General features: G+C 37.7%; 1 protein-coding gene across 13 annotated transcripts; it reads right to left on the bottom strand.

Moving 5' to 3' along the window:
* Nucleotides 1-2693: 2693 nt before the first annotated feature.
* Nucleotides 2694-20508, bottom strand: LOC310715717 (ETS-related transcription factor Elf-1-like). 13 transcript variants are annotated; one of them, XM_083522376.1, is made up of 8 exons: nt 20292-20508; nt 14141-14429; nt 13683-13827; nt 8336-8449; nt 6017-6115; nt 5844-5918; nt 5557-5749; nt 2694-5432 (listed from the first exon to the last, which is right to left on the bottom strand). In XM_083522376.1, the coding sequence occupies exons 2-8, from the start codon at nt 14210-14212 to the stop codon at nt 4382-4384; spliced, it is 1749 nt and encodes a 582-aa protein (XP_083378502.1). In that variant the 5' UTR covers nt 14213-14429; nt 20292-20508; the 3' UTR covers nt 2694-4381. The 13 variants fall into 13 exon arrangements, with proteins under 13 accessions (XP_083378502.1, XP_083378499.1, XP_083378491.1 ...); XM_083522373.1 differs by having other exon boundaries at nt 6017-6118; nt 20292-20484; XM_083522365.1 differs by having other exon boundaries at nt 6017-6148; nt 20292-20481.
* Between the last annotated feature and the right edge of the window lie 1984 nt (nt 20509-22492).

Genomic DNA, 22492 nt, shown 5'->3' with positions numbered 1-22492 from the left:
TATATATATAAACAAATCAATAAGTGCTATTAAACTACAATCCAAGCAGACTAGTTAGGTTGTAATTGGTTTCTTAATTGTTGCTACACACATTATGATAATCGACATACTATACATTTTAATGTTATGCAAACTAAAAGAAAAAATTGTTGCTCTATGCGTAAAAACATAGCAGGCAGCATATAATAACCAAGTGATATACAGTCTGCACATTTTTCTTAAATGCCACAGCCTTAGAACCATTTACTTGTACTTCTTAACAATGTCCACACATCTCTGCACTGCTATAGCCCTTATATTTATTCACTGTACATATGTTTACACACACACACACACACACACACACACACACACACACACACACACATATATATATATATATATATATATATATATATATATCATGTAATATATATATATATATATATATATATATATATATATATATATATATATATATATATATATATATATATATATATATATGTGTGTGTGTGTGTGTGTGTGTGTGTGTGTGTGTGTGTGTGTGTGTGTGTGTGTGAACATATATCTATATATATATATTACATGATGTACATATGCTACATAATTATCTGCATTTGTCTATTTGCACAATTGCTACTGTTTGCACTTCTGGTAGATGCCAAGTTGTTTGTATGTATGTATGTATGTATGTATGTATGTATGTATCTATCTATCTATCTATCTATCTATCTATCTATCTATCTATCTATCTATCTATCTATCTATCTATCTATCTATCTATCTATCCAAATATCTATCTATAGATAGATAGATAGATAAATAGATAGATAGATAGATAGATAGATAGATAGATAGATAGATAGATAGATAGATAGATAGATAGATAGATAGATAGATAATTCATCCAAATGGGAAATTTACATTGGAATAAGCGATAAAGCTGCATACACACCTTTATCTTCTGCACTTTTCATCCTACTTCTTTCCCCTTTATTTCTGAATTGGGCTCCTTTTTTTTGTCATCCATAGGTTGAATTTGGATTCAGTCTTACTGACGTGACGTCACTCCAGGTCTTAGCTCTCTTACAGGAATTCCTGAAGGCTGATGTGACGTCACCCAACCCCGCCTCTCCTTTCTGAGCGTATGAGTGAGGAAACTCCTCCGGGTGGTGAAGGTGGGCGACAGGTTCATTGAGCGTGACGAGATACGATAATTGACGCGACCGTGCAAATTAGTGTAAAAAAAAACAAAAAAAGAAACAAACAAACCACTGATCTTTTCCCAAACATACCACAAAATGTGTATTAACAAGATAATAGCTGCTTTATACATATAAACATAAAATGGTTTAAAATTCAGAGTCCTACCCTACCCTAAGTTTTTGCAAGCATGGGCTGTTCAGCTTCTCAGTGGTTCTCTGAAGAGTTGTTCACATCCAGAAAAAAAATACTATATGCTATATTGTCCACTATATGGACAAAAAGTATTAGGACACCTGGCTTTTGCAGAAACATGTTGTTTGTCATCGAACTGTTACCACAAATTTAGAGGCACATAATTGTATTGCATGTCTTTGGATGCAGGAGCATGAAATTGCTCCTTTAATTCAATACAATTTTATTTGTATAAAGCTTTTTACAATGGACATCATCTCAAAAACTGTCTATCTATATCTACGATGAAGTGTGGGCTGCACAGTGGGTGTACATAAATCCTAAGGTCCTTAGGGTTCCATCCTTAAGGTTTCATCAGGGTTTTATTTCCCCTTTCCTTTTCTTTCTCTTTTTAGTACTTACCTTTTTCTCTTTTTTTCCCTTCTTCGAACAAGACTGAAAAAATGAGAAAGCAAGAAAAATGTCTGCAAAAAAAAAAAAAAGAAAGAAAGAAAGAAACACTTCCTGCAATATAGTGAACAATAATAAAGTAAGAAGAAGCATTTTTTTTGATAGTGTTTGCAATTTTTTTAATTTCATTAGTTTTTCACCTCATGAAATAAAATCTTAAAACATGGACTTGAATGTGGAATGGGATGTTTATATGGACATTATGGGTGTGTGCTTTTTAATTTATCAATCTATCAATGGACAGTTTTAGCAGTATATCTGTACATCTCACCCTATATTTTGCAAGTGAAAAAAAATAAAAATAAAAAAAGGTGTTGCCGCCTTTTTTTTTTTTTGCAGTGGCTGAGAAAAAGGGGATCCTATAAAAGGAAACTGAAAGACAATAACAGAAAAAACACCAGGCCAAGTGCAAGGTTTACTGGCTACGCCCTGTGGTCACAACTTCACACTCAGCATGAAACAGCAGCTAACGCTCTAAAATACAGTACTCATGCTATATTGTGCAATTTAGTCCAGCAAGTCGAACAGTTAATACTCATAAAACATTACAAATATACTGATTACGGCTCCAAAACACAGGATCTGTACATCCATTATCAGACCGCGACATATGCACCAGTCTATTCTACATTTTATCTCTTAATTTCTTCCCCTTAAAACATTTATTGGTTTTAACTTGAATTCCGTCGGTCGCTAAATCACATTGGCCTTTAAGCTTCAAATCAACATTGAAAGCAGGCTGAGAAGAAGGGGAAAAAAAAAATCATTCTCCTTAATGAAAAGGCGAAAGCTATTTTCATGAATACATAACCAAAGACATTAGTGTTACGGCTCGGGCAAAAACTAAACAAACGAACATAAGGTGTATTCGAGGTTCGTTTAATGATGTCATCAAGGAAAAAAAAAACTTCCTACTGAAAGCAAAACAGTTCCATAAAAAAAGTGAAAGAAAATGTTAGGCATTTTTACTGACATTTAATCAGAAACAAACATTATGGCTTTGATATCCATGAGCATTATACAGGCTTTTCCAATAAAAAAAATATATATAAAAAAAAAAAGATCAATAAAATGGGAGTCACATTCAACCTTTACAGTTATCAGAACTACAGCATGTTACACAGACAGAAAAAAAAGATTATAGATTAAACAACTGGCATATACAAAACAATAAAAAAGAAAAGAAAGAAAAAGAGGAGATATTAGTCGGTAGGTTTGGAAAAGGAATCCATCATCTTTTCAGCCATGGGGTTACTTTAATGGCTTGCAAAGTCTATAATTTTTGACATTTTTAGACATTGTCAATATATTCAAATTTTTGGTGGGAACAAAAGACCCCATATTGAGAATCCTATTAAGGTTTTGACTTATGCGTTGATGAATAAAATCTGTACCTTCAGGAAAATTCAGTTGTGTTTGAAATGCAAATTGTAAACCCCAAATTTTTTCCAGTTTGTACAGTGTTTAATCTAAAACCTGATTTTCTTTAAAGCCATTAGCCTAAATCCAGGACCCTGGACAGATCCTTAAAACGTATACGACGAAATACGACTTGTGATATGGAATGTTTATCGAGATTTCTCTCACAACAGGCTGCAGTGCATGATTGCGAATCTCTTTTTTTTAACCCGATGAACATCTATAATAAGTAAAGCAACATGAAATGATTGTCACATTATCGCAACACCTGAATTTCTCAGTTCCATTTTGGTCACGTAAATATATATATATATATATATATATATATATATATATATATATATATATATATATATATATATATATATATATATATATATTTCTCAAACCAACAATTTACAGCAATACAGTTAACAGCACTAGGTCAGCTTTTTAAAAAATAAAATAATAATAATAAAAAAAAAGTAACATTTTTTTAAGCAACATTTTATTTGGTCAATAAAAATACAGCTTTTATTATTATTTATAAGCCATTTGATCCAGGTATGAATAAGGTCGTTTGTGAACGCTTGTAAAATACCGATTTAATATCAGTTACCACGTCTGCATTTTTTTTTTCTTTTTTTGTCTGTGCTTTTTTTTTTTCCAAAGTAGATATGCGTCTACATACAGTATCGCAAGTATTACATTTTATGCTCCGGTAATAGATTTGCTAAGGATAAAGTCATCATCCAGAAAAAAAAAAACCATTAGGTCCTTCCTAGCTCTGGAAAAGGTGACTGCAGTTGGCCTTCCATTACATGGCGACGTAACCGACACATTACCCGTTGTGTCAGAGGAGAACCCTGAGGAAAAACATTGCAGTACATGATTTAGGGCACTTAAGTAAGGCAAAGAGGATTTAAAGGTCAGAATAAGCTGCATAAGAATGATTGGTCCTCCTAAAAAAATAATCTTTGCATGGCATAGCAAGGCAAAGCTGGTGCAAACAAACAACGAAAGACAGAAGAAAAAAGAAAAAAAAGAAAAAAGGAGTGCCTGTAAATTCCAGTGCATGTGCAAGTCCCAAAGGAATGTGATGAGTAAGGCTTTAATGGCATTGGACAACATGAGGTTACAGTCTAGCCTGAGTTTAGCCTGACAACTCAGTGGTTTCGCTGGGAGTGTAACCCACCCATGAGTCATTAAGAATGACCACACTTAATGGCTCCACCTTTATTTCCGGGAGGTTCTTCTTTTCCATGTCTGGACTGTGTGGGACATCGTGGGAATTTTCAGGAGTGTCCCAAACCTCTTTGGGGTCTGGGTCACTAATTTGACTTGATAGCTTTGGTTCCGTTGCCTTAACTACAGAATGAATAACGGTGCCAGAAGGCTGAGAAAGCAGCTGTTGCCCTCCGGCGAATGTCACTACCGAGGCACCGCTTGACGCTGAACTGGAGACGACGGCTCCTTTGCACTCTTCCTTGACAACGTCTTCGCAAGAATCTGAAGACGCCTTGTCCAAGGTGACGCTCTGTACTAAGAGGGTTACTTCCTCTGGGATGGTCTCTGGTATAGCTTGCATGATGAACTGAGGGGAAGTTATAGATCCCTCCATTCCATCGTCAGTGGAAGATACAGGGACCAGTTGGAGCGTAACGATCTGAGGCGCTTGACCCTCTGGCTGAACCTCCAGCTGCTCCTGCTTGACCTCGATGCTCTCTTGTTTGTCGCGAAGGCTTTCCAACAGCTGAGCTGTGCGGAAAACCGAGCCGTGCTGGCCTGGCTGGATGGACTGGACGTTCTGGAGAGTTTTAATCATCTCTGCAGAAACAATGGGTAGATGCTGTTGCTGGATGAGACCTAATGAACGAGCTGGTTTGGTGGCTCCTGGAGCCTCACTGGGGAAGTTAGCTGGTTTAACCTGGCCTCCGTTCACAGCCTTACGAATTTTGGTACTCACAGGTGTTTTGGAAGTGTGCGATTTGAATTGGGAGGGAGGGGGAAAGTTAAAGGGTGATAGTTCAATGATGGACGCCTCACTGGAGTGATCGTCATCCTCATTTGAAATGTTGATGTTGTTGCCACCGGGGCAGTCGTTGTCGTCACCTATGTAGACGATGTTTTTTGGCATCTCGGCAAACTGATACACCAGTCGCTGCCCCTCGACTTTATTCAGGATACCACGCTGATAGTAGTATCTGTTAGAAGAGACAACGAGGCAAATCATGAATATATCATTTTTTTTTTTTACATGGACCCTAGACTGATGTTTTGTTTTGGTTTCTTTCATTCAAACAGAGCGTGAATGGGGAAAAAACCTACCGAAGTGCTCTTCCCATCGTCTCATAGTTCATGTCTGGTTTGTTTTTGTGTTTGCCCCATAACTGTGACACAGCCTTGGAGTCCACAAGCTTAAATATGCCCTTTTCCCAATTGGTCCACTTGATGTATCTGGGACAAGCGTTCTTGTCCTGCAGCAAAGCAATCAAAAACTCCCAAAGGTACAATGTATTTCCTGCAGGTAAGTAAAAATGTAACATCCGTATAAGCGAGGACGATTATTAACATGCGTTAAACCGCGTACGGTAACATCTATATTAAAGCCTCACCTTTGCTGTCCTTGCTCTTTTTAATAGTTATATCAGGCATTGGAGAATGTGCCCTTGGTCGTTTGGTCCTTCTACCTGAGAGTCACGAAAGGCACCAATATAAATGAATAACAATAAAAGTGGATGCAATTTTTAGATCGTGTTCAGGGTCTGTATTAAGCTGCTTTCGTCACCTTTTTTAGCCTTCGGTTTGTCCTCAGGCAGAGACCCTTTTTGAAGGTGGATCCACTGTTGCTGTCCGACGACACCGTCCGTGAAATACTGGTTACCTTCTACTAGAGATGACGTCAAGAAAAACATTTGAGCTACGTGATCGGAGGAAAAACAAAGAGCGAAATATGAACATGGCTGCTAAGAATGATTGATAATGCAGGCATTTTAAAACTGGGTTCAAAAAGAAGACAAGCTGAGGTAAATTATTATGGAAAAAAAAAAAAGAAAAAAAATATCTGGGTTGCTCTAGTTTCACAGTTAGTCATGGTGTAATTTTGGGTGGTTAACTCAATGCAAACTTTTTCCTAATACCGATTAACACGCACTTCTATTTCCAACTCGTCTTCATCAACTTATACAAGTTTAGAGATTTTTGTATTAGCCTACGATTTCTCTCAGGAAAAAAACAAATAGGTAGGATTTCATAAGCTCCTCCGTCATGAATCCAAATCATGTCCCCGTGACCTCAGTGCAGGGGAAGGCGGACTACACTGAAAACCTCTTGGAAGGCCGATTCGCTACCGCTGTAAACATCGCACTTCTGCGTCTGATATTTCTAGTGTGCTTGTAACCTGACCGTACACGATGGCTAGCAAAACACGCTGACCAGGAAAGCAAATCTATATTTGGCTGCACTCTTCACCAACCTTCATCACCTTCGAGTCCTCTTCCAGCTTCGAAAGATGATGCTATAAACCCTAGCACTGTAAAAGATTTGACAGAAATCACCGTCCAACGCAAAATCTCTTTTTAAACATGGCGTTCTAAAATGTAATCCCTTTTTACCGTTATAATAACCTTGATTTTTGAAGATAGGGATTTGCAGATGCATGTAGGAGCTTTTCCGTTCATCCCGAAGTTGTATATCGAGGGTGAGGTAAGCGCTCAGTGCAGGAGTTTCTTTCACACCACTCTTGCTTAACCATGCCTATTTTGCGCATTATGTCATGCTGGAACAGGTCCGGGCCCCAAAGTGAGCACAACTGTAATGCTACAGAATACAAAGATAGACTATAGAGAATAAAGAAACACGTACACTGACCAGGCGTTACATTATGACCTGTATAGTCTATAGCACGTGAACATTTTGTCCTCAAAGTTAATGTGTTAGAAGCAGGAAAAATGGGTGAGCGAAAAGATTTGAGAAAGTTTAACAAGAGCCAAATGGTACGAAGGATCAGTGGTCCACAATGTTACGAAGGATCAGTGGTCCACAATGTTACGAAGGATCAGTGGTCCACAATGTTACGAAGGATCAGTGGTCCACAATGTTACGAAGGATCAGTGGCCACAATGTTACGAAGGATCAGTGGTCCACAATGTTACGAAGGATCAGTGGTCCACAATGTTACGAAGGATCAGTGGTCCACAATGTTACGAAGGATCAGTGGTCCACAATGTTACGAAGGATCAGTGGTCCACAATGTTACGAAGGATCAGTGGTCCACAATGTTACGAAGGATCAGTGGTCCACAATGTTACGAAGGATCAGTGGTCCACAATGTTACGAAGGATCAGTGGTCCACAATGTTACGAAGGATCAGTGGCCACAATGTTACGAAAGGATCAGTGGCCACAATGTTACGAAAGGATCAGTGGCCACAATGTTACGAAAGGATCAGTGGCCACAATGTTACGAAAGGATCAGTGGCCACAATGTTACGAAAGGATCAGTGGCCACAATGTTACGAAAGGATCAGTGGCCACAATGTTACGAAGGATCAGTGGCCACAATGTTACGAAGGATCAGTGGCCACAATGTTACGAAGGATCAGTGGCCACAATGTTACGAAGGATCAGTGTCCACAATGTTACGAAGGATCAGTGTCCACAATGTTACGAAGGATCAGTGTCCACAATGTTACGAAGGATCAGTGTCCACAATGTTACGAAGGATCAGTGTCCACAATGTTACGAAGGATCAGTGGTCATAATGTTACGAAGGATCAGTGTCCACAATGTTACGAAGGATCAGTGTCCACAATGTTACGAAGGATCAGTGGCCACAATGTTACGAAGGATCAGTGTCCACAATGTTATGAAGGATCAGTCGCCATAATGTTATGAAGGATTTCCATACCCTTTTTCCTATACAGGGTCATGGGGAGACCTGAGTCTATTCTAGGAGACTCAAAAGAAACCCCATATGACAACCCATCAAAGTGCACATCTACACACACTCATGCACACACTATGGACGATTTGGAAATACCATTCAGATGACCAGTAACATATACACAAGCTATGAGTCAGTTTCTTTGCACAACGCAAACACTTACGGATCGGCTTCTCATCCAGTGAAAGAGGAATAGCGGAATCAATGTTCATCAGGGCTTCAGCTGCTTCTGCACTCTCCATCATGGCATCTTCATTACCACTCTGATAAGCTTCCACTGAAAGATAAACAAATACATTACATCAGCAACTGATCTCTGCTCTATTTTTTTCCCCCTTTAGCATGTGGTCTCATTTTATTTGTATTTATTGTATGTACAGTCTCTGATTTTTTTTTTTTTCCCTTTTGCATGTAATCTTTCCACTTGAATTTTTTATTTTGCACGTGCATTCTCTACATTTGATTGTAATTTTTTCCCCACATGCATGTAGTCTGATTTATTTTTTCCCTTGAGCATATACATTCTGACTTTTTATTTGTTATGGACAGACTCTTTATTTAATTTCTTCCCTATTGCATGTAGTCTTTTTTTATTTTCTCATATTTTTATTTTTTGCATGCACAGTCTCTCTATTTGATATATTCTTCCCTTTTGCACGCATGTTTATTTCTTTTCACTTTTTTTCGCATGTATGGTCTTTCTGTCTCTTGTGCATGCACATGTTGTGTCATACCCAGACTGTATTTAACACACACACACACACACACACACACACAGAGAGAGACAGAGAGAGAGAGAAAGAAGAAGCTTCTAGGGGCTGAGATCAACGTCAGCTGAAAGCCAAACACTTCTCACACTTTACTCACCAACAGCTAAAGGTTTTTTATAGAGCAGTTTTAAAAGCTGATGAGGATTTACATGATACTATATTATATTATATGCTGTATTAAGGGCAGCAGGTTAGTTCAGGCAGAAAACACACATTTCTCAGCAAAGTACTCACTCTGAAGTGTACTGAAACACTACCAGAAGTGCGAATGGACTGAAGTCTGGTCCCAGGAGCCGTAGTTTTGTTCAAACTATCTTAAACGCTTACATTTTGGTACTTTTCTCACACTCCGGCGCTCTGTAGTGGAGAAACAGCGCCGACCTCAGTGTTTATGCTCCAGGCTACTGCGTCCTTGTTGGCCGTCCACGTGAGTACTTGGCCCGGGGTGCGGCTCTGAAGTTGTGTCTCAAATATACTCCTCGTTCACTATATAGGCGCCCTACACAGGGTGAAACTCAATGGCTCGAGCACCCTTTCCACTAGTGCACTAGACTGCAAAAAGGAAGGCGCGTAACCTCGACCTGCTGACTGCCTGCTTGTGTTTACTATGGCGTAGGACTGACTGTTCCTCTGCTCTACCTTCATCAACAAAAAGTTAGACAGGGTTTTCTATATAAAATGGCTACATGTGAACACTAAAACCTCTTGCAACGTAAATGCAATGTTTAGAAACTTCATATAGACTGCATTCAAAAGATAAAGCGTGCAGTTGTAGGAAAATAATCGACAGACAAAAGGTTGTCACTATTTTTCTTTCCTATAAATTAACATCCAGAAATGTTTTTTTTTATTATTATTTCTGTTCCACTTTATCATTTGTCCACGATTTTTTTTTTTTTAGCAATTATCAGCCATACATCATACATTAGTTACATGTAATATGCACCTGCCAGTCGTAACATTATGACCACCTGCCTAATATTGTGTTGGTCCCCCTTTTGCTGCCAAAACAGTTCTGACCTGTCTTCAGCAATTTGAGATACAGGAGCTCGTCTGTTGGATCAGACCACACGGGCCTGCCGTCACTCCCAACGTGCATCACTGAGCATTGGTCGCCCATGACCCTGTCGCCTGTTCACCACCGTTCCTTCCTTGGACCACTTTGGATAGATACTGACCACTGCAGACTGGGAGCATCCCACAAGAGCTGCAGTTTTGGAGATGCTCTAACCTGGTCGTCTAGACATCACAATTTGGTCCTTGTCAAACTCACTCGAAACCTTACGCTCGCCCATTTTTCCTGCTTCCAACACATCAACTTTGAGGACAAAATTTTCACTTGCTGACAAATAAATCCCAACCACTAGCAGGTGCATGGATGAAGAGACAATATGTTATTCAGTCATAATGTTACGTCTGTTCGGTGTGTGTTATAAACAACGAACCATGTAAGTTCGTGTTATCACTTACACTAAGCAGCTATAAACCGTCATTCCCCTCTTACAAGCATCCGTATTTTTCTATATATTTTTTTAAAGTTTTTTTTTCTTCCTTTTGCATGTACCACTTTATATAGACCACATCCAAAATATAAAGTGTGTAGTTGTGGGAAAATAATCAACAGCCATGAGACTTTAATGTGCTACTACAACTGTGTTTTTACTTTCATATAAATCAACATACATTGTTTTATTCTTTTTACTTTCACACTGCTTTATTTGCCCACAATTTCAATGTTTTTATGATCAGTTATCCAAGTCATACATCATATATCAGTTACATGTAATATACATGATGTTAGAATCCTGTCTTCCCTCACCACATCCATAAACTTCCTCCTTGGTCTTCCTCTTTTCCTCCTTCCTGGCGACTCCATCCTCAGCATTCTTCTACTGATGTACCCCATGTCCCTCCTCTGCACATGTCCAAACCTACATGCGCTGTCCCTATAATAAACTTGTTTCTAATCCTGTCCATCGTCGTCACTCCCAACGAAAATCTCAGCATCTTCAGCTCTGCTACCTCCAGCTCCACCTCCTGTCTTTTACTCAATGCCACTGTCTCTAATCCATACAACATCGCAGGTCTCACCACAGTCCTATAAACTTTCCCTTTCACTCTCGCAGATACTCTTCTATCACAAATCACTCCTGCTATCACTCTTCTCCACCCACTCCACCCTGCCTGCACTCTTTTCTTTACTTCTCTAACACACTCTCCATTACTCTGCACTGTTGACCCCAGGTACCTGAACTCCTCCACCTTCTCCACCTCTTCTCCCTGCAACTGCACCACTCCACTGCCCTCCCTCTCATTCACACACATGTACTCTGTCTTACTCCTACTGACTTTCATAATTAACCTGTTACTCTACAAAACCATATAAAAAATAGCCAATATTTTTAAAACCAAGATTAATCATGTCTTTTCCACCTATAATATAAAATTCAAATTAATATAAGTGAATATAAAAGGAAATAAAAAAAGTCACCTGTTTGCAAAACAAGCGTTTTTATAATCCGAGATGAAGCTGTAATCAGAATGAACCAATCACATTCAATCTCATGTTTAAAAGAACTAATCATCATAAGGATCAGCTGTTTCTAAAGAATGTCTTCACATTTTCTCAGTTGTTGAAAGCCATGCTCTGCAAAGAGCTTTACAAAGCAGGCACTTGTTGAAAGGTATCCCTCCAAAATGTATAAAAGGGACAACCCAAGACAAAAACTCATCAAAAACTCCTAAAAGAACCAACAGCAGCATTGAAAGAGGCTGCAGGATTATCTGACCATTATACCAAAATTTTTTGAAGATGGACATAAAATGCTGAAGAACCCATGACGCTAGCATTGGTGTACCATGTACCGAACCGAAAGCGTTGTATCGAAAAATTCCGTGTGCCGTTACACCCCCTAATGAATATCCTATGTGACAGCAAATATACCTCACATATTCCTTCATGTCTGGGCAATGGGGAAGGGTGGCTAAGAAGCTATTTCTTACAAAACATATTAAAGTTTAGATAAATCACCTCAGTGGCAATATGTATTATGGACAGATGATAACATTTCTGCAAGGTACACCAGTTCCAAAATAAAAAAAAATGGTTTTAATGGGGAAAAAAAAACGCATATCACCATAAGAACCCACTCATCATACCCACTGTGTAGCATGGTGCGCTTATCAAGATTGAGGGAACCATGACTAGCCACAAATATCAGTTGATGTTGCTAGTAATGAAAATAAACTTAACCTTTTAGCACAACAGTCACCCAAATCATACTTCCAAATCAACAAACTAATAGCTTAACTAAAAGATCAATGTTTTTGAATGACTACCAGAACCCAGACCTGTAATAAATGCCCTTACAATTTGATGGAACCAAATGGTATCAAATATATCAAATATATATCATATAAACTGTTACCCAGAAAGCTACTTCAACAAAACTCCATCGTACATGTATGTGCATATATGTATAAATATATATATTTAGGGGATGTAATGTATGTGTAATGAATAGGAAGCTTTGTCCACAATGGTTTAAATATCCTGTATGGCATAAGTTAACATTTTGTTTAATTAAATATTTGTATCTGTAGGTTAAGAAGATGAACTTGGGCATCAGCTTGCTTTAAATTCCTTTTTTTTTTCCATTTTTATTAGTTTGAATTTCACATTGAGGGTTAATTTGCCTTTTTTTTTTTTATCGATTAAACCATTTATATTTACTGATACATATTTTTTTTCCTTTAATATATGTCCCGTGCATATGTCCAATTCATGTGAATATACACATGTATTTTGACTTTGTACTTCTAAATATAAACAAATAGTTTTTAGTTAGAAGCATAAATAAAAAAGTAAAATTTTTGGAGAACAAGTATTGCAACACTACAAATTAACAAGATTTTTCTGTAAACTTGTTGGTAATTACAGCTTTAAGGTATCTATGGTAAGAAATATTGCGTTTTTTTGCAGCCCTGTGGTTAAATTATTATCTCGTTTGATCGATCGATCGATCGATAGATAGATAGATAGATAGATAGATAGATAGATAGATAGATAGATAGATAGATAGATAGATAGATAGATAGATAGATAGATAGATAGATAGATGCTCCTCACTTTACGAATATTCACTTTACGAACTTTTGCGGATACGAACAAACATGTCCTCAAAGGAAATTTCAAAGTAAAAAAAAATTCAAAACGCAGGAGAGCTGCCACGAGCTAGTCGTCTACCATAACGAGTCCGAATGATGCACACTGGACTCAGGCCAATTAATGTTTTAAAGTAAAATATCATTATTACTTAATACAAAATATTGTTTGCAGTATTTCGATTATTTCGATTTGTTTAAGTATATTTTGTTGTTTATTTGATAGTATTTGTAGCTCTAACATCATTAGGAGATAAGCGTAGTCGATAACGAACACATTAACAACTTACAAACAAATTAATGGTACGAACGGTCTTTAGGAACGCAACTCGTTCGTAAGGTGGGAAGTGTCTGTATGAGTACTAAGATAAAAGACATTTTGTGTGTAAATTTGAAGTGAATTCATACAGTATGCATTGGAAGTACAGCATTCGTTTTCATTAAAGGCGATTGAATGCTTACACACACACACACACACACACACACACACACGTGTCACTTTAAAAAAAAAAAGTGATAAAAAATGTGATGTGAAAGACTCGTAAAATTTCTGAGGAAATCATTTTGTGCACCAACCTGTCAGCTGTGTCAAGTCGTCAACAGTATCTCGGTCCAAACCCAGTCTTAATGGCTGGTCACAAGTCAGACCCGAATAATTGAGCAGGTGGCTATGTGGCATTTGCTCCACAATTACGGCCGGGAAAGAGGATGGGTCTGCCAACTGGAGGGGCAAAAAAGAAGGGAAAAGAAGATGAAATTTGGTGAATATTGTCAGACAGCTCTTTATAAAGCAATGAGTGAAAACCCCTCCTGTCATCAGCATTAGCTTACTTCATAATAGAATTGGGTTGAGTGAATCAAGGTCATGGCAGCTTTCATTATGTTGCCCACACAGTGAAGCAGCACATGAATAATTGAAAATAGAAATGGGCTTTCAGCATTTTAAACCCCCATTTCACTTTGGACGACAACTAGTTTAGTATCACTTTTGACTTATAGAAAGGCATTGTGAAATGTAGAATTGGTAATACTACCTGCAAAGGGTCGTCTTCTTGTTTGATTGCGCCATCCCAGGCGCCCTCGGTCTGCTGAACCACAGCGGCCATGTTGAACACAAGCAATATGCCTAAGAAGTCATCACAGTGGGCCTTTTTTTGGCGTACAGGCGCTGGTTTCAGTTCCAAAAAGTTTGAATTTGACTCAGTTCACACTTCACGCTCTATGAAAAGGCAACATGTTTGAAAATCCATGTCCGAATAGCACCAGAGAGGCACTGGCAAGTTTTAGTTCATTGCTGTTTTGAGTGGTTAAGCAGATGGGAATCTGCAAAAGAGGAAACCTACAAGTTAGTTTTTCTCCCAATGATACCAAAGTCTGCTGTTTGCTATCATGTCAAGTTGTATTCTTTAGGACATTTCAGACCAAGAGCATATTTCGCAAGTATAAACAGTTGTACGTAACTGGTTCCACCTTATCTACTCGATCAGCAGACCAAAGAAATTCAGAGTACACGTTACATTACAACTTAAGGTTGCTTCTCCTTCCCTTCACTGTTTCATCAGTCCCGGTTCTGTCGCATTGTGTAAACAGCCTTTCTCACTCGTCCTCCATGACTGCTCTAGCTTCACTAGCTCCCTTATCTTTCTTTGTAGACATACCACACAAGAAACAGGAAGGAAATGTACTGTTGACGTCACGGCAAGCTAGAGCGGGTTAAAACAGCAGCTGCAGGCATGATGGTGGAAAGGCCCTAACCAATACAAACCAAAAGCCCTAAATATACTCTATATACGTTCTCTTAAAAGCTTTAAAAAGATATTGATTCATTGCTTGTTGTTCTGGTGATCATGTTACAGTCACAGACTCTTTGGTGGTTGAAGTAAAAAAAAAAATTAAATCCATTACAGTGGCAGTGAATAGACGTCCACATAACATGTGTTAACGGTCTACTAAGTAAATAATAAACATTGTTTGCATATAAGGACATAAAGAAACTATAATACATAATGCATGAGCAATGCTAATCGAGATACTCCAACATCAACTGACAATGTACAATAAGCTCATGATAAATATGAATTGACTCAACCAGCAAGTTAGTTTTTCTCCCAATGATAACAAAGTCTGCTGTTTGCTATCATACATACTTTGTTTTTTTTTTTTTTTTTTTTTTTTTTTTTATAAACTGTGATTACCACCATCCAGTGAATCAAGATGAACCCAGTTCACATTCTTAGGTCACAGAGCAGTATCCTAAAAGTTCAGCAAAATACGCTTTTTTTTTTTTGGACTACACTAAAATGATTCATGCAGATTATGAGGTTTGAACATTACCTGACATGTCAGCATACTTTCTGTAGAATCAGCTGCTCCATTGACGGATTGTCAACCAAAAACTATTTTTCTTGTCCCGATTTGATCACTATATAATGACCCTCATCTCTTGTTTACCCTTTGTTTTTAACAGTCTGGAAACACACAGGCATAAGTAAATGTTTTGGGTTTTACCTGAAAATCCTGTTTTGAGCTACTCCATCGCTGTTGTCCTATGAAAATCTCTCTCTCTCTCTCTCTCTCTCTCTCTCTCTCTCGCTTGCATTTCCCCCTCCCCCCTTACCTTACCACTCCCTCGTTCCGTGTCATGTTACAGGACGTAAGCATGGTGACAGCACCTTGACAACCGAGGCACACCTGGACTACCAAAGCTGCCTCCAGCTCCGAGGCATTTACCTCCCTAGGGTTATGTTTCTGTTCTCCCATAGTTCTCCCACCTGTGTCTGTGTGTACGGTAGACTGTGGTGTAAATATGTATTCTCTCTTCTCTGGAAGATCCGCAGGCAGAAAATATTTGTCTGCTGCTAGTTCTATAGCAGGAAACGAAAAGAACAGCGGTGCTCTGAGCGAGAGGCCCTCACGGTGTGAGTCTTCTCATCAGCAACAAAATACGTGTAGATCAAGTTATTAATGAAGAGCATTTCTGGATATTCTATACGCCTAATTTCATAGACTTTGACCATACTCATCAGTGTGTTTTCGAGAAGCTAGGGAACGACTGAAGTGAAAAAACTTAGTAGCTAGAAATAATAGTACATAGATCTTAATCTCTCATCTTTTAATATCTTGACAGATGCAGATCTTTTGAAGGAATGCAAGTTGTACACATTGATATTGTACTCTATCGTACAACCACACACCTACTACCAACTCCACCATAACTACTACTATTATAACGACTACTATTACTAATATTCTCCCCACTATTTATAGTATTCATCCCACTATTTTTATTATTACTACCACTGATACTACTAATACTACTATCACTACCATTACCACCACTACTACTTCTACAACTACTGTATGTGTATCAATAGTGATCTCTTTACAACCATCACCTCTACTACTACAACTTCTAATAACTAATAACAATAATAATAATAATAATGATACGAAAAAGAATAAGCTGCATCAGCTACAGGTAACAGATTTGATTCTAATTTGCCATCAAAACAATACAATGCAGTCCAAATTGGGAATCACTGACTGAAAATTGCAAGCAACAGCAGTCTACGTTTTCTCAGAACTTGCTGAACATATCAGAAATGTGCTCCCCAATTATGACAACTAAGATATCTCACATCTCGCCACAGTGTAAAATCCCTACTTCTGCAGTAGAACAGTTTTTAAGCCGATTTCAACACAGTATTCTGATTATTTAGCGTTGCGCGTCAAACTATATATCTTCTACAAATAAATGCACACAAATCATTCGATATTTCTTGACTTCCCGCTTGAACTAACATGCTGATAATGTGAAATGATTGACAGAATGTCCAAAAATACGCGAAAGCATCGAATAAATCCAACAGCGCCTCAAAGATCTGTACAACCTGTATATTTTTATATAGAATTAATAGACTAGAACCGTTTTTACCCTGTTGATAATCTTTTTGTATGATTACTGGAAAGAATATGTTTTGAAGAAATTTCAGAAACCCTCTGATAATTAGACAACAGGATGCTTCTGAACATGATGATCAAAAATAAAAGTCCACTTGCGCTCAACTGTGTGATTATGTGGATATAGTGTGAAATGTATGAGGTTTCTATCACAATACTGCACAGTAAGCTTTTAACAACCTTTTCTGGTTTGCTGTTTGTTCAGTACGGTCTGACGTTCTGACTCAAAGACCCCCACTGCTAAGTGTAAAAGTTAGAGGAAGCAGAGAAGAAACTTTTGGGCTATAACAAGCAGCCACATAGACGCATTTTTTTTTAAGCTCCTGCAACCAACGTTTACAACCTACTCATTCAATGTTAACAATGAATCCATCCTATTTTTCTGCACAGTATGGAAATGGCAAGTAAAAACGTTCTCATCTCTTTGCTGAGAAAGAACGTTTCTAAAGAACTTTTTTTTAGTCACAATTAAGCACTATAACTGACAGAAACGGAAATGGTGGGTGGGAAATGTTTCACTAAGTTTAACCCCCTACGTTTCTGTTTCATGTTGAGGTATGTCGGCGTAAAAATCTATTCCCCCTCATGCAATGGCTTTCACTTCAATAGTGAATTGAATGGGCTGAATCCAAACCTCATTAACCTAAAAACTAGTCAAATTCCACATTATGTCAGCTTGGTATGAAAAAAAAAGCTTTATGGCTTTAAAATATCCAAAACATTATAGTGCATTACTTATTTAAAAAAAAAGGCCTTACATTTGAATAGCTAGATTAGGTTTGTGAAGTCAGAGGAATTTATCATTACTTTAGACCTTATGAATCTTTAAATTAAAGCGTGCCCTGGCCCTGACTACAACTTTCCCTAATGAGCATAAATAGTCTGAAATTAAATTATTTCAATATTACTTAGCATGTCATTGGGAGTTTTTTTGGTTTACATTTTTTTCCACCAATGTAATCAATGAAAAATAAAGAAACAATTAAGAAAAATATTCATAAATGAAAAATTATACAGAGTATATTCTTATCTATTTTACAACTGCAATGCGCTCAATCTAAAAACCCCAGGCAGCAGGATACATTATGCAGTGCTGTTCAAACATAGAGTAGATCTTAAGCAGACTTTGACCCATTGCTGCTGAAGACCACGTCTTGCATAAATCCAAGCTCGGAATCTGCTCTGCCCTGCCTCTGACATAATGTTTATCAAGTTCGAAGTCGGTCAAACTCTTGGCACGAGGCTGAACTTCTTCTGCCTATCATTACACGTTATGCAGAGCAGCAGCAACTCTTTTCCACCTCGACATACACATACACATTACGCACACCACCCATCGCTTCTATACTCCTCATGGAAAAGCCAGTGGTGCTGCAATGATATATATCAGCAGTCTTGTTATCAACCATGACCTATTTTTGGGAAACGAGGTTGTTGGATGTTTTGATTATGATGTTAAGCCTTTGCAATAAGTCCGTGTCCCCCCAAGGCCTGTTTGATCGAGCCTCGTGTCTGGTGATTATACATATCAAAAGCATTCGGCGAGGCAAAGAGACGAAGCCTAGTCACACAAAATTAGCACTGAAGTATAGCCAGGTGTGGATGATGCATTCTTTCCTTTACTCACTAACCCCAACCACCCCACACACACAAACACACACATATCGAGAGAGAAATTAAGCCAGTAAGAATCGCATTAGGCCTGTAATTGACATGGTATCTCTGTCTATTGATTTCCAATAGGAATCGCTAGACTTTCAAGGTTTTTTTTTCTCCCCCTTTTGGATGGAGCTTATGTTCTAATCTCTTGTAAATACTGCAACATTCCTAGAATTTATAAGGATTTAAATAGGCAATTGATTTTAAATAGAGCCATAAAGAAGCAACTCATTACATGTATTCTAATTAACGTACAAAAAGTAGTTAATTGAATTAAAAAAAAAATTGTCATTGGCCTTATTTTGTTGCCGAGCAGAATTTTTGAACAAATTTCAAGGCAGAATTCCATATGAATCGGAAGATTCTAAGATATCATAGTGGACCAAATCAATGTTTCAAATGAGTAACAATTGAGTAACACAGCAGGCATTAAAAATACCATTGACTGGTTTAATTGCTTAAATCTAATTGGCCATTTGTTGTTTATTAATTTTCTATAAGAAACAACAGAACTATATTAATGCACTTGTTCCAATATATTATCATTTCTACAGTAGAAACTCATTCACATAGACTGATATAGTGGACATAAATGGATTAAAACAAATCATTCATATTCTGCAGCTTTCTGTAAGTTGATTCTCCAGTGTCAGTCATTTCTAATGGTGAGAGATATTCTATTTAACTAGTACAGTTTTGCAGGATGAAGGGTTTTGTGGTTTGAGGTTTCCCAGTAACATGACAAGATACATTTTTTTCTTTTTAACTTAATAAAAAATGAATATTTGCAACTTTTTACATCAGAGCTTCTCTGATGTAAGTGTCAAGAGGAATTTTTTTCATTGCCTTTCTATAACATAACTCTAGATAAAATGTATGATAGGTTGCTCTTAAGTACTTAAATACAGTTATTGTCGGCAGGTTTTTGACATTAGAGAGAGAGAAAATGTTTGGGAATCAGCGGCAGAAGTAGTAGTATTAGTGGGGGCCACTACGCACCATCCCGCATACCCTCAGGTGTTTTATTCCTTACACACAAAAAAAACAACAATCCTTTTCGTAACGTGGGAATTTCAGCTCAATTATCAACTCAGGAAGTAACCATTTTAGGTGAATACATTCTGTATTTGTACAATCAGCTACGTCCAAGTGAATACACCATGCTTCTTCATGAAGCGTGATACCCAAGTTCTTTGTTTTTTGAACAAAGAAACTTGACACTTGCATAATGAATGGATAGTCGCAGTCTGTTCAACTTAATGTGTTGTTTCGTCTCAACGTACCTTGCCCTAGCCTGTCTGGTAATGTGAGAGAAAAGAGAATGTAGTCACTCATTAACCATCAAGGTAAAGTTTCAGCAGTGGAAAAAAAAAGGAACCCACTGAATAACTGACAGCCCAAAATGTCCCCTGTCAACCACAACCTTTATAGCACTTTCACTTTCCCAACTTCCTTCCTTTATCTACCTTCACTCTTGGCAAGAGACAAAACTGCACTTTTTAAGCTGAAGTTTTCATACTTTAACTAACAAATACTTTCTATCTAATTATTAAAGGTTAAACGTACCTCAATGTTTGTTTCCACAGAATTTGCCTCCCAGCCCTCTGGCCTGTGGCATGCGGCCGACACTTGTAATGCTTGTTTGCATTGTAAGGTGAGTTTCTCCTTCTGTTGCATGAAAAAGGAACGCCTACTTCTGCTTTTTATTGCTGACGTCAAACAGTTGAGTGAAAACCACATCGCCCATGGCAACTGTGAGCTCAGCCCTCATAGTGGAGGAACAGAGATAACATGTTGCTTGTTAACAGGCAGACAAGTGCAAAGAGCATGTTAAAGCAAGAGAAATAAAAGACAACCTTGGCTTGTCTCTGCTGACACCCAATGGCTGCTTTAGAGCTTCAGGATAAGTAGGTCAATGTAACTGGACTTTAAAATGGAAGCTACTATTGATATAACTGGACAAGCTGTTCGATTTTGAAACCAATACAATTCCTATTATAACCATTAAAACTTTTATGAGTTTCTATTGTATTCTTGTCAGCCAAGTGAGAACGGTCCCTATTGGTGTTTTCTGCCAGGCCTTAATGGTATCCACTAGACATTACATGCCATCAGTAGAAGGCAACAAATTGCAACTACAGACCTAGAGGGACCAAATACAGTTTTCATTAAAATCAATGCAATTCCCATTATACCCATTAAGACCATTAAAACTTCTATGAGGAATTATTTTATTTTTTTTATCCAGGTGAGGATATGTAATAAGAATTAATTGAAGTGAACCATTTTTTAAACAAAAAGGTTAATATTAATCCAGAATTAAAGCTAATATTTGAAAGTACTTACTGTAGGTCAATGTAACTGGACTATTACAATGGGGATTTTTAAGGTATGTCTTTGGCACTTCAGTGATTTGAATCACATAATGTAGTATCCTGGTATCCTAGTATTTTGTTATGTTACAATCTTTTTTCTAAATTTTTTCCAAAAAACTTTCTTCAAGATTCTTCAAACAATACCCCATAATCACAATGTGGAAGAAGCTTGTTTGAAATCTTTGCAAATTTATTACAAATAAAATGACAAAAATTAGATTCATGCTTCAAGCTTTATGATTTGAAGGCACACACCTGTCTATTTGAGGTCCAACAGTTAACAGTGCATGTCAGAGCACAAACCATGCAATAAAGTCCAAGGAATCCTCTGTAGACCGAGACAGGATTGCATCAAGGCACATATCTGGGAAAGGGTACAGAAAAATTTCTGCAGCATTGAAGCTCCCAATGAGCACAGCAGTCTCCATCATCTGTAAAATAAAAGAAGTTTGGAACCACCAGGACTCTTCCTAAAACCCGGCCAAAATGAGCAATCAGGGGAGAAGGGCCTTAGTCAGGAAGTTGACCAAGAACCCGATGGTCATTCTAAAAGAGCTCCATGGTTTCTCTGTAGAGAGAGGAGAACCTTTCAAAAGAACCATCTCTACAGCACTCCACCAATCAGGCTTGTTTGCCAAAAGGCACTTGAAGGACTCTCAGATCATGAAAACAAAGATTGAACACTTCGGTCTCAATTGTCTCAATTGTCTGGAGGAAACCAGGCATCGCTCATCACCTGTGTTGTACACCGCAATGTACAGAGACATCCTTGATGAAAACCCGCTCCAGGGCGCTCTGGACCTCAGACTGGGGCAACGGTTCATCTTACAGGACAATGACCATAAACACACAGCCAAGATAACAAAGGAGTGTCTAGACCGAGCCCAGACTTAAACCTGATTGAACATGTCTGGAGAGATCTGAAAATAGCTATTTTTTTCTTTTTATTAAATTTGCAAAGATTTCAACCAAACTTCTTTCATGCAGTCATTATGATGTATCATTTGTAGAACTTTGAGAAAAATAATAAATGTAATCCATTTTGGAATAAGGCTGTGACATAACAAAATGTGAAAAAGTGAAGCGCTGTGAATACTTTCCAGATGCACTGTATATAACCATACACAGGATCATTCGTTGAATTTTTTATTTTTTTTTAATGACTGGTCAATGACAAAATGGAATGAAGGATAGAAATTACAAATTAAAAAAAGTAGGCAAATAGAACTTACACTAATAATAGAATTATAGAAATAGACTATATAGTATCCATTAATAGCAGCAGTTACATTTTGGGGAAGCAGAAACACTGTGACTTATGAGTTATTTAATAAAGTTGATCAGATTCTAATTTAACCCCTTATCCAATAAACCAAGGCAAGTACCGGAGCC

This window comes from Silurus aristotelis (genome assembly GCF_946808225.1).
Source record: "Silurus aristotelis genome assembly, chromosome: 20".
Classification (NCBI taxonomy): domain Eukaryota; kingdom Metazoa; phylum Chordata; class Actinopteri; order Siluriformes; family Siluridae; genus Silurus; species Silurus aristotelis.
Note: the sequence above shows the minus strand (reverse complement) of the source record. Positions and strands in the feature narration are given on the sequence as shown.

What these genes read in the sequence shown, in the direction of transcription:
- LOC310715717 (XM_083522365.1), bottom strand. Translation starts at nt 14,212, where the DNA reads ATGGCCGCTGTGGTTCAGCAGACCGAGGGCGCCTGGGATGGCGCAATC. An exon ending in AAAGAGCAAGGACAGCAAAG is followed by an intron (nt 5,750 to 5,843) that starts GTGAGGCTTTAA and finishes ACTTACCTGCAG; the next exon opens with GAAATACATTGTACCTTTGG. An exon ending in ACGATGGGAAGAGCACTTCG is followed by an intron (nt 5,433 to 5,556) that starts GTAGGTTTTTTC and finishes CTCTTCTAACAG; the next exon opens with ATACTACTATCAGCGTGGTA.